Raw genomic sequence first — 13,402 nt, forward strand, 5'->3', positions numbered from 1 at the left:
TGTAATTCATAGAAAGTATTTTATGAGGGAAACAGGCCTATTGAAGAATTCTGTTTATTACAATTAATTGAGGTCCATGCAAAAAAATAAAAAAATAATCAAAAAGCATTCCTACCACTGGGATCATGTTTTTACCAAACAAATGAACCCAAGCAAAACCACAATGACTCAATAGCCAAGTACTTTTCCTGTAAAATTGAAAACAAACCTCCTGATCACTAGAATTAGGTGGAGGCATTATTTTGCAATGGTAATGTGAGAAAATGTGAGGTGATGAAATTTTTTCCCAACCCCCCTTTTTTTTTTCTTAAAAAGACAGAAAGGAAAAACAAAAACCAACCATAATCCTTTTCCTCACTGTAGGCTGTAGAAATGAGATAAACCAATTTCTGCCCCTCAGCATAAAAAGCTCATCTTCAGAGCTCTGCAGGCATTCAGCCCAAAGGCAGGTGCAGGGGGAAGAAGCCCAATTGCAGGTGAATCCCTGTAGGACCCTGTTTCATTGTGTGGGCAGTAGCTCAGACCACCTACACTCCCAACAAACCTCCTTCCTCTATTGGCTTTCTTCAGGGCCATCAGTCTTAACAGTTCCCCTGTTGAGCATCAGCACTGGCACAGTCAAGTTTTATCATCTGACAAAGGCACTCCTCAGACTGTTCAGAGGACTTGCTTTAGATATGATTGCCAATACACTAGTAAGAGTTCTTGAAACAGAAGGCTGGAGACCTCACTGTGGCCTTCCAGTATTTGAAGGGAGAATATAAGCAGGAGGGGGAATGGGTGGATAGTGATAGGACAAGGGGAAGGGCTTTAAGCTGGGACAGGGGAGGTTTAGGTTGGATATTAGGAGGAAGTTTTTCCCCCAGAGGGTGGTGAGGCACTGGCACAGGTTGCCCAAAGAGGCTGTGGATGCCCCATCCCTGCAGGCACTCAAGGCCAGGCTGGATGTGGCTCTGGGCAGCCTGGGCTGCTGGTTGGCGACCTGCACACAGCAGGGGGTTGGAACTAGAATAAGAAAGAAAATTAACCAGCAGGTATTGGTTGAAAACTGTTGGTTATGAACATGTGAATGGAGATGAGTTTTTTTCCAAAAGCAGAATACTTTTGACTCGGTTGGGTGAAGAAATGACCAGATAACCTAATTATTCAGAGGGTGAAGAATGTTCATGTATTTGTCGGGCATTATGAATCTTCTAAAATTACCCTCAATGGTTCAGAAATACTGGTAGTGCTTGGACAGTTCTCTCTTCTCTTCTTGACACACAGCTTTCTGCAAATACACCTTCAAGAGGCAAGCCTAATTTATAGATGCCTGCTGTCCTCTGTGGCTGCACAGGAGGCATGTGCTGATGTGTGTTAGTGAGAGGAATAAGACAGCCATCTGCACAGATTGTAGTGCCTTGCACATCTTTTCTGTAAGCATGCCTCGAAGGAAAATGACAGCAGAAGAATGGAAAAGGAATAAGCAGAAGGAACATGAACAGGAACATGAACAGGAATAAGCAGAAGGAACATGAGAAAGCTGAAGGGAAAGGCTGCTGCCAAGGTACGTTCCTGGAGCACATGAATGTGTATGCATATGTTGCATTTCATCAGCTACCAATTACAGACTGAAGAATCGAGCCACTCACATGACACTGAGTGCTAAAGAAGGACTTGGCTCTTCAAGACTGCAGATATGCACACTTCTGAGCCATGCTGACTTTCTACAGCAGGCAAGACATCCCTTTGCTGCCTCAATTAAAATTTTGTGTAAATTTTGAGTGCCACGAAAGCCAGCTCCACCACCACCACTCCTTGAGTAGCAGAAGCAATGAAGCCTGGCTGCCAAGAGACCAGATTCCTAGATCCCCATTCCCTTCCCTGGAGTTATGCATGTCCGGCCTCATCCCCAGCACTACTGCCAGATGCTTGCCACAGATTTAATCACCACCAGGCACCAAATGCTTCCAGGTCTTTTACAGCCTTCACTGATTTTTCTTGTTCCTCCTCCCACCCCCAGCACACTCCATCCCTTGAAGTCCCTAAACTAGCAGGTGGGAAAGGGAAAGCCTTTATTTATCAGGCAGCCAGCTAAGCAGAATAAACTGTGAACTTGTGCTGCAGCCCCTCTGACTACATTTGGCCAAAACCCACTGCAAAATTTAAGAATGCTGGAGAGAGAAAAAAGACAAATGACGGCAGACTTAAACATACAAACCCTACCTCTGCAAGAAACAAGATAAAGACAAGCGCCAGCCAGATCATCTGACTGCTAAGAACATGCTAGGCAAGAGGAACTCCCTGCTTTAAGGAACTCTTGCATCCAGCATCTCAGTCACTGTGACAGGTTGGGTTTATTTTCTAATCGCTCTTCCAGAAGGATTCACTTCCAGTTCTGTCACTTAGTCAAGGCATCACTGTGCCATTTGCTTCATAGTCTGGATTTTCCCAGTAAGCACTCTAAGCCTAAGAAAGGAAAAGCAATGACATCTCAGACAGTGCATTAATGAAAGATTTAGCAGCTGAATTACATCAGAGTTCAGAGCCTTCTGACTGCTGTCATTTCCTTGCTGTGCCAGCACCACAAAGGGAGCTCTAGGGCTCATGTGTGGTGGTGTGCAGGGCGCGCATGTGGCTAGCTAAAAGAACAGTTGAACAAGGGCAGGTACACTCAGTGGGCTCTTCTTTACACAGAAAAGACTTGTAAGTAATGTGAGTGCAAACAAATATTTCATCCTAGATCTAGGTTTGCTTCACAGTGCCCAATCAATATCAGTACCAAACTTATCCAACACCTCAGCCTTGTATTCTAGCTGTAAACTCATCATGATATTACTTTGAAAAGCTGGACCTGACACTGCTCCTGTAAGAGCTGTGGACTGCTAAGAAGTCATCTTTGGTCTGCACACTTTGAGCTAGAAGCTGTTTCATTTCATAAGCCTGGACTGTAGTAAAGGCCTTGCCTCCTGTCTCAGCTGCAACAGATAAAAATATTTACCTTACATGGGCAAAAAAGCTACAGCACAGAAAGAAAAAAAGAGGAAGACATATATATAATATTGCAGTGACATAACCACAAGAGTGACAGCACAAGTGAGCACTGTAAAACCATCACTTTCATTCTGACTCTTCAAAAATATTCCAGATTCTATCTCAGGGGAAAAAAAAAAAAAAAGATATAAATTGAGACATAAGGTTGGATCAGTTTTCTTTTTTGTTGTTGTTGGGGTGTTTTTTGTTTTTGTTATAAGGTAATAGCCAATTAGCCAATAACATCTCAGGAAAAGTAAAATCATTTTAACTGTTGGTAATTTGTAACTCAGCAGAAAGCAATTCTCTGCTTCCCTAAAAAGAAATCCAAACAATCTCCAAACCACCTAATCATACAAAATTTCACACTACAAGATTTAGAAGAAAATTTTTCCTAAGAACAACTTCTAAGAATGAGCAGATTCACTAGACTGAAATTATCTTGGAATATTTTAGAGATACAGATTGTCTCTGTTTGTCTCAGAAAGGATCAGTGTTTGCTTTTCCCATTGAATGTCATCTGAATGAAAAAAACGTAGAATCATAAGAATGGTGTTACAAGATAAATCAGCTCCACTTGGGGAATAAGCTTCAGTTTTTGATAAGGCACCTCTTCTTCTTGCCTCCTGTTAACTGAGAAATTTCCGTTCTGGGATCCTTAAGGGAGGAGATATATTCTCCTGCCAGGTCTACTAACCAGCATAAGTAAAAGACAGGAGTAGAAAACAGACTACAACCACATCTTTGTTCTATTGTTACTATAAACCAAAACTCTACAAAATAAATATCACCATAAATTCCTTGTTCTTGAACTAAAGTTTTGTGACCAAAGCATGAGAATTGCATTAGATCTTGGGAAAGTCTTGCTCATGCTGGCTGGCTGCATAACCTCTAAGCAGTTCTCCCGTAAGTCATCTATTTGTTATTTATTATATTCAATAACTTTATTGCAGCCCACCATGCTGTCATTCTACAGACAGGAAGCCATAATATTGCAGCTAACTTACGTAGCTAGTCACCTTCATTTCTTTCTTGAATTTGGAAAGCAGCCAAAACAGCAAAAATCTGTAAGGAAGCCCTTTCCCTGAAATGTAAGGCAGCTGTTCCAGGTACCTGAGGAAATCTTCATGCACCAGCATCTCCAGGCTACAAATTACCTGAGTCTTCTTGACGGACAGAAGCTCCTCCATATAAGAGTGATTCTACAAGGTAAGCTCCATCAACAGATTCATGCACTTAGCATTCCCATTTAAGAACAAGTCTTTTGGGTCATTATCAACTTGTATGCAGCAAATCTATACTCTCAAATACAGGCGTGGCAAGGAGCTTCTCACACCTGCAGGTGGTATAGAACAGGTTAACAGAAAATTTTTAAAAAAAGACATTTAGCTAATCAAAAAAAATCATTTAAGAGATGGTATAGAAACAACAAAGCATAACAAAAAAGCTCACTTCATTGTTTCACAGCACAAAATCCAAGGGTAAGAAGCGTTACCCAAACTACATGAGTGTCAGTACTTAGTGTTGACACCATCACTTACCATGGATGGATTGCACTCAGTTTATGGAGTGAAAAACAGATCTGGTAAGAACCACTACATTCAACTCTATACAAACCATTTGTATTAAGCTTTTACCAGCACAATTAATAAGATACATTTGATTTTATTTCTAAAACATCAATGTCATCTTTCCAAACACAGAGAAGAAAATGTTTCCATTGCAGCACTGCTGTAAGCATGGTGACATTTTACTATGTGTCAGGCATCACATACAGAATCCTTACTGCTCTAACAGTACATGAGTAAAGTTTTCTATTCACTAATTTCCCAGTAACTTCACTGTCTTCACAGAAGTGAAATGACAGCAGCCAGGAGCAGACCTGAAATTCTTGGATTTAAACATATACTGAACTACTAGGAAACTCTTTAACTGGAAAAATCACAGGAGACAGGCTTCTGAGCAAACCTCTAGCTAAACCTCACCTTTTCACCAGTACTCTCATCCAGTGGTTGTAAAAAAGTCAGACACCTTCTAGTGACATATGCTTCCACCTTGCAGAAGATCCAACTGCCTTCTAGAAGGTATAGCTCATATCCTTGAGCTATATAGCAGAAATGCTATATAAAGTCTCACCATCCATAGCTCTGGGAGGTACAAGAGCAATATGTACAAGAGCAATACCTTCCACCCTGCTTATTGTAGCCATCTGCTGATCAGAGCTAGAAAATAGGAAAAAATAAGAAGTGAAGTGCTGGTAAAAGTTCACCAAACAAGACTGAGACATTATGAAACTTTGCATTTTGCTGAGCTGCTTTTCTAGCATGGAATCAGAAAATGTACATAAACCCAAATAGCACTGATACGTCACCAAACTCCCAAGCAGCTTTGGCAATACAACAGAGAACAACTTCAGATCAAACTTGATCACTGCACATCTCTGCTTCCTATTAAGGATTATATCTCTTATATATTTTGTTATCTAGATGAGGGAAAAATCCACTCGACTCCACATTTCCCTGTGTTATTCCCACTCAATTTCAATCTGTTTAAACATAAATCCCTAGAGCTTCTAGGTCTTAGTAACACTCCCAGTTAAGTGACAGAAGAATGAAGTTTCAGGACTCTGTGATAACTAGTCCCTATAAGCTCTGTTTATTCTTAGTCTGTCTCACACAAGAAATGAAATAATTTATTGCCCAAATAGTGGGAGGGAAAGACTGAAATGTGAACATTTCTCGAATTTTATTAACTTTAACAAAAACTGTAAATTACAGGGTGGTCATTTGGTGAAGACACACAAATTCAGACACGTGAATATTGCTCAGCTGGCAATTAAGTGACAAACATTGTACAACTGCAGCAGACATCAACTGCTGAACAACTAATCAATGTAATCAAAATCTTCTGGAATTCCAAAACTTTTGTCAATTCTGCTCTCTTCAAATCCAAATTTACGCTTGGCCCAGGACTTTATTGCAAAGATGTTATCTGTAAACAGAATGGAAAACATTCCGTTTTAAATGTTTAGCAAAGTATGGCTTGTAGACTCAAATGCAATGGTAGATGAATTCTAAATAAAATATTACAAATAATGTTCTAAATAATTAGAGAAAAAAAATCAAGGACATATTGCTTGCTATGCAAAATGGAAACGTAAAGCCACAGAGTCAAGCTGAGCAACAACAGGAAATTAAGTTAAACTTCCACACATATGTCACTGCAATAGGCTTCTTCAAAACTGTGCAGCACATTTCCTGCATGTCCAAGTTGATGAATAAGGTTAAGAAATACCTACATTGTATTAGCATCCATTATATGAGGGCAGAGATAATGCTTCACAAAGCATTCTACTCTTCAGAAACAAATGAAAATTCAGAGAAGAATTAAATTTTCTGAATACCTGGAATTATGACTATGTCAAAATAGCCACTGCCATTCCTGGTCTCTTTCTGTTAAAGTTTTCCTTATCTTAAGAGATTTTAATTCAACCAAAAAAAAAAAAAAAAGAGTTGCAGATTTTAACAAGGTGTGCAAAGAATAGATCCATTAACCACAGTTATTAGTTAAACTGAGAAAATACATTTCTTTTTTGAATCATGAGTGCACACAAAATAAATTTCTGGATGTTTTTTGTAAGTGAGGTCTATCCTGCATCATGTCTTAAAACTTCCTAGCAATAACTAGGTCTTTTACTCAAATTGCTCGTGTGAAGCTTCCCTAGGCAAAATATGTGCATACAGACCAGTCCATCTGTTGGCTGCCTCCTTGGCTACTTTGCTTGTTTGGCCTGAAAGAGAGGGAAAAAATAAAAATAAAAACATAAGTCAGAGTCAAATAATAGCAGTAGTTTCAAGACATGGAGATGTTTGGTTTGGTTTGCGTGGAGATTGAATTGTACATGCATAGCCTGAAGATACTAGAGGAAAATGAGACTGAAAATACTTTGTAATGCTCCCTGTATGTAAACTGTGCATTACATCAGTATGTATGACTATACAAATCAAGAAAATGATAAGAGGAACAGTCAGCCACTGGAGTCTGCACAAACATATCACGTAGCTTTGGAAAGTCCCCTGAGCTTTGAGAATCCCTTTGATTACATAAAGACAATGCTCCTGCTCATTATACTGGGCTTCTCTCAGTTACCACCTCTCCCAGTTTAAATACATAATAATAAAAGCTATTTGTAGTAAATTTACACAGCTTCCACGAGGCAAAACAGTATCAAGAAAATAAATCCTCTTGCTCCCACGAAAATAAGCAGTGAATCAAATCAAACAGGTTGGTTTGTAACGTGGGAATTCATCAGAATCATTATGGTTCTCACACCTACACATAACTTAGTTATTCCCAGTCAGTCTTGTTAGTACTCGCATGATAGTATTCATTGGAATGGTCAGCATCAGATTTGTATACAGAGGCACTGCAGAAATGAATATATGATCAGATATCCATTGTTACAAGGCTTATACTTCAGTCAAAGTTAAATTATCTCGCAAAATTATCTGCTAGCACTCAGAAAGATAATCACTCTTTATTCTACCCTTCAGTATGCTTTGGTTAGTGATATGAGTAATGGTTAAATGCTGGTAGAATATAGTTTCAAAAACAATGCAGTTTCTAGAGATGGTCTACAATCAGAAAGCTTGGGCATAGAATTATAGAATTTCTCAGGTCGGAAAAGTCTTTAAAAATCATTGAGTCCAACCTCACTCTAACAGCCCTCTGCTAAATCCTGTCCCTGAGCACCACATCCAAATGGTTGTTAAACACATCCAGGGATGGTGACTCAACCACCTCTCTGGGGAGCCCATTCCAGTGCTTAACAGCCCTTTCTGTAAAGAAGTTTGTCCTGATATCCAACCACATATTACAAATGAAGTTAAAAAGATTGGCAAAAAAAGGGAGTGGGTAGGAAGAGGGAATTTTTACACATTTGCATGCATTAGAAATGCAAACTATTCCTCGCTTGACAGAGATATTCCGTATTTCCTTTGCTCACTTCTTGTTGCTAACTCCACTATTTTAGTTCCATAGATGGCAGCACTGACAACACACTGACAGCCAAGGGCATTATGAACAGTACTTCACCTAACACTACACAGATCAAGTTTGCAGAATAAGGGCCTTTGTTTGCCAAGACCTTGCATTGCATGAAAGCAATGATACTGCGCTCAGCACTTTTTTAAAGTCTGATTGTAAAATTGCATCTGACTTCAAGTAACAAAGTTACAACTCTAAAAGGTTTGGGGCTGCAAAGTAACAGCACCCTGATGGTCAGGGTGAGCAGGGTGTGCAGACTGCCTCCACAGCACCTGCTTTCTGTAAGCAGCCAAGCAGCTGAGCAGGCACTTTTGCACCATGCAGCAGCTCTCAGCTCCTGCAGCTTGTACCAGCACTGGTCTCATGCTTAAAGCACACCCACTGTACGCATATGGGGGCAGCAAGGTGCTTCATCAGCCTTCAGACATTGCTTAACACGTTAAAATGTACATGTGCAATCATGCGGTTTAGAAATGCGACCTCTACATCTATTAAAGAGAAAGCAGAGGTAGCCAACAGATGCAGGTTGGACTCACTCCATTGAGTGGCTAGAATGACAGTGGCTGTTGATAACAGAGCTGTGGCTAGAAATGAAATCATGGTAGCAAGGGGAGGAAGCTGTATGGGGAAAACCCACAGTGGGCAGCACCTTCAATTACTAAAATAACAGGAAAAAAAAAAACAACAAAAAACACCAAGAAAGAGCTGAGAGTCTAAGTACTGAAACAAAACAGTGAAAGATTTTAACTACACCATTCTTTCCATACACCACTTGGGATTAATCATAGAATGGCAGAGAAATGCCACGTTCAAAGTGTGGAAAGGCAGTAAGTAGAGGCAGAACTGCAGGACAGGGAAGGTAACATTCAAACAATGTGGCCAGATGCCAGTGTCAAAGGAAGGGCTGTTCCAGGCCTCTGGAAGCACATATCCCCCCATTACTCTGCTGACAGAAGGCTCAGGGCTGGGGAAACAAGAGCCACTTGTAGCACCTCTGGCAAGTGACATCTCCAGGAAATGCATTCACAAGAGGCTGGGGCAAGGTTTTATTGCTTGCAGTTTCCCATTTTACCCTGGCAGGCATGTGACAGTACCACAGGGTACAGGTGTGGGTTTATCCTGCCATGTGCGAAGTTGCTTAAGCCATCAGGCGTACGATATCAACACCAACAGCAGCTATTTCTGGCAAGCTGCAAGCCACCTATGTGCTCCTCATGTCCAGCCTGACCAAGGTGATGCACACAAGACAGCTTGCACTACCTCTTGTCATCAAGCAGGACTGTCACTGCTGTTACTGCAGGATAGAACTGCAGTCTGCATAACCACTAATTTCTTCACTTATGGTAAAATCTTCACATATTTTTCCATCACTTTTTTTTTTTTTTTTTTTTTTTTTTTTTTTTGTTAATTTATTTAGGGTCTGGAAACACATTATCCATCTTCAGAAAATAAAATTCCCAATGCCTATGGACTGAGAATTTACCTATCTGAAGGCAAGGTGAAAATGCCCTGGGGTCTGGCTCAATTCTTGCCTATAGTTCCACTGCAGAATCTCATCTGCTGGCTGCATGTAACACAACACAGCTGGACATGCATCACCTGAAGACATCAGCTGCATACCTGCATTATGGCCAGCATCTTCCAGAGGTCCCCCACTCCATCACAAGAACCAAGAGGTATGAAGGAATCTGCACTTGGACCACATTACCAAAATCTTATGTAGTTGCTTGTTGGGACTTTCAATAGTTGTGTCATGAGTATGTGTGAGTGCACAAAGAGGAGTAGAATAGAAATCCCCCACCCACCTACCCAAAGTACTGATGTAATTCAACGCTATGCTGCTTATGACTGCCTGTTCTGCACAGGATCATACACCCATCAGCCTCCCACACAGAAGGGTGAAATAGATATTTACTTCCATTCATGTGACAATACATCAATACACTTCCTTGCAGAATACACGTCATTCACTTGGCTGAGCTGCACTCTTGTGTCCTAGGCTGACCAGTTCTTGGCATTTTCTAAGCAGTAAATGGAAGTGTACATTCTCTCCTGAGCCAAATGAAAGTAACTACATCACATACAGAAGCGCAAGGCCCAGGAGCAGCACGGCCAGCATGGTTTTTAATTTAAATGATTCTATGACTCGTGCAGCACTAGACTGCTACATCAGCAAAACACACCTGGAAATAAGTCATAAAGACTGAAAGGGTAAGGGTCAAAACATTTTGAGCACTCCTCCTAGGAATCTCTTCCTCCCTCAAACCCAGGTATCTAGCAGAGCTGCAGGGAACTCAGGAAGCCTAGATTTTGGGAACTGAACCATTTTCCTAAGCAGCCTTCTTAACACAGGGACAAACAAAACCAGTTATGGAAAGGAAGACCCAGAAGTGCTGAATACCTAAAGAGAAAGTGAAGAAACATGCTCTTCATGGTCTTTAATGCAGGCAAGTGACATCCAGACAGGAATGGATGAAGGAGCAGACCAAAGAAGCCAACCTGACAAGAGTGTGTGGAATAGCAAGCAAAAAACCATCCAGGGCAAACAGACAGCTCGTGGCCAGGAGTGACATCTGGCAGCACAGGATGCCTTTGTCAGATCTGAGCTGGTGGCATGCATCGGCTAAGAGTCAGCATGGTCAAGTTGTGCTGCTTCTGATTCAACTCTGGAAGCCCCAAGCCACTCTCAGAATTATGCAGAACCGCAGCTGCCTCTTTCCTCTCTTCTGCTCCTTCACACAGATTTACAGCTTTTCTCCTGAATGTGATGTTGGAAGTTAACGTTCCTACTTGTGTTCCAGAGTGGAATGGCCGCTTGAGGTTCCTTTAAAATCTCACAAATTTCCACGGTCAGAAAACCACTACATGCCTCATCAATGCAATATGCGTGCTCCAGGAGGATGGGTTACTCCTTCTACACATCTCTGATATTTCCATGACTGTTACACAAATGCGGCAATAACCATAAGAACTCCACAAGCATTTGCCAAACCTACCTCCAGGTTATTTCTAAAAGCTTTTTGTTTTTGTTTTTTTAAGTCATGCATGTAAAGGAATGCAATGGAAGCAGTCACTGAATAATATTCAAGAATCAGGCTGTAAAGGTACCAACAGCTATACTGAAAAATCTCAAGAGCCTGAGGTAGCCCACAGTCACTTGTAGTCTTGGAAACAAAGAAAGAACTGCTGCCTTCTTCTCTCTTCTAGTTTCTACTCTGGAATTTTCAAGAGAACTTTACTTATTATTATAAGCAATATTTTTATGTGTAAACATTTCCAGGACTAGTCAGGAAGAATCATTATTCTTCTCCCATACACCAGCATGCCACATAACACTTGTATCCATGATATTAATCAACAAGTCACAACGCTTCAGAATACATAACAACTGAATTCAAGTCAATGCAAATACACTGTTTCTCATGTAGACAACATCACACACTCAGCAGAACTATACTGACATGTTGCTAAAGATATTTCAGAGCTATAGGGAAAAAAAAGTGCTTGTTATTATGACAGCTACCTACAACTATTTTGGAAAGCCTGGAACACAACACGGTAAGTCAGGATGGAAAAAACATTCATTTTATATGTTGGAAAATAAACCTAAGCATATGTGTCCAATAGTATTAATATGTGCTGAAACGCAGCAGTGCATATAAAAGCCACCAATAAGCTGCTCCATATCTCTGAGATCTTTTAAAGGGTCTGCAATATTTTTTGTTTGAAAAAAGTGTCATCTCATCAGCAAAAGCTCCCACTGTTCCATATGAAAAGGTCACACTGTCAAACTCTATCAGGATGTACAGAGTGTCTCTTTGAAAAACATCCAACAGAATTTGTCAAAATCACTATCAAAAGATTCATCTATGCAAAATAAGATGCTTAAGATGCTCTTGTACTCAAGTTTACCGCATTCACATACCGACAGAAAAAGACTGTTTATCTTCTCTGTATGTTACCTGAAAGCCCATACTGAACTCATAGTTGTGTAACCAAAATACATCTATTCTTAGCCGACAAAGAGAAAAGAGGGAAGCAATGCTCTTACACACAACAAGCCAAGCACACCAGCCTTCTGACTCAGGGCTCCCTCCCAACAGTTCTTTCTTTTTTTCCTTTTTTTTTTTCCCCCCCTTTTCTCTTAGTGGACAACCTCTCACCCCCCACTTTACCAGTACGACTTCAGCTGCGCTGCTGAACTGTGTTTCTCATAAAGGTCCATCACAGAGCAATAAGCTTTTTGTTCTTGTGCTGCAGAGAAATGCCTGTAAGGTATCTCAAGAGGTCTGTACCCTATGCACAAGACTGAAAACATGTCCAGGCTTACCTTGCCATTCCCAAGGTGTTCATCTGTAGCCTGTTTGAAAGGCTTTAGTGTCAGAGTTTCACCTCTACAAGCAATCTAGATTACAAAGTAGCCTAGGATTCATGCTACTGCAGTTTCTTCTAGACTGTGTTCTTCTTTTCTTACAACAGCATAGGGCAAAACAGAGTCAAAACACAAAGGAAATACTTGTCCCATTCTACAAAGGTCTTTTACATCGGCAAGGATAAAACCTGTGTTCCTGTATATATTTCTAAATTGTTTTCTTTTCCAGTTTTTTTCGCTCAAATATGCCATTCTTTCCAGTAAAACAGCTCGCAAGATGCACAAGTGAGGAGAGAAACAAAAGAAATGCTCTCAAATATAGCACCAGTATCACTTCTGCAATGATACCACACAGCTTGCAAGATATCTTCAGTTAAATACCACTGAATGAGGTATCTACACAAAGAATATTCATTGGTGATATACAGTCCTACAATGAAAACACACCCTACCACACAATAACACATGGAAGACTGGCATCACGTTTTCTTTTTTTCTTTCAGCAAGTCTAAGGAAGACTCCATTTGACAGACCTTCAATTTCATAAGGAAGACAACAGATTAAAAACCCATAATATCTTTCCTGACCTCATTCTGCCATGTGAAAGCCTTGAAAATGTATAAATCAATACTTTAAAAAATTCATTTCAATAACACCGTAAGTTTATCCAAAAAGTCTGAATGAACAGTACCACATATAACAAACCAAGTACACCCAACACCGCAAAAGATGAGCAAAATAATCAGCCCACAAAAGCCTTTTCAACTTCAATAAAAGTGATCTATAGATGACTTCCATTAGAAGTTGTCTTCATGGCTTTAAAACAGGGCCAAATGGATTGCTGGCAATTCATTTCTAAATTAAGGAAGAACATAAATGTAGTCAGAAGCAGCCATTTTCCACATCACAAATTTTATCAAGTGTCTCCCATTCCTAAGTGGCTCAATGACTTTCACCATAAAAGATTTACTA

At 40.3% G+C, this 13,402-nt stretch overlaps 1 protein-coding gene across 2 annotated transcripts in view; it reads right to left on the bottom strand.

Moving 5' to 3' along the window:
* Positions 1-5,738: 5,738 nt before the first annotated feature.
* MND1 (meiotic nuclear divisions 1) overlaps positions 5,739-13,402 on the bottom strand; it is a 31,065-nt gene continuing 23,401 nt past the window's right edge. For both annotated transcript variants that reach the window (XM_042829822.1, XM_042829823.1), the window contains exons 7-8: positions 6,758-6,802; positions 5,739-6,003 (exon numbers count right to left, since the gene is read on the bottom strand). In XM_042829822.1, the coding sequence (XP_042685756.1) occupies positions 5,897-6,003; positions 6,758-6,802 (152 nt within the window). In that variant the 3' untranslated portion in view covers positions 5,739-5,896. The remainder of the gene's footprint in view (positions 6,004-6,757; positions 6,803-13,402) is intronic.

This window comes from Centrocercus urophasianus, unplaced genomic scaffold (assembly GCF_019232065.1).
Source record: "Centrocercus urophasianus isolate 14NV4802_14NV808 unplaced genomic scaffold, USGS_Curo_1.0 seq_32, whole genome shotgun sequence".
Lineage (NCBI taxonomy): Eukaryota > Metazoa > Chordata > Aves > Galliformes > Phasianidae > Centrocercus > Centrocercus urophasianus.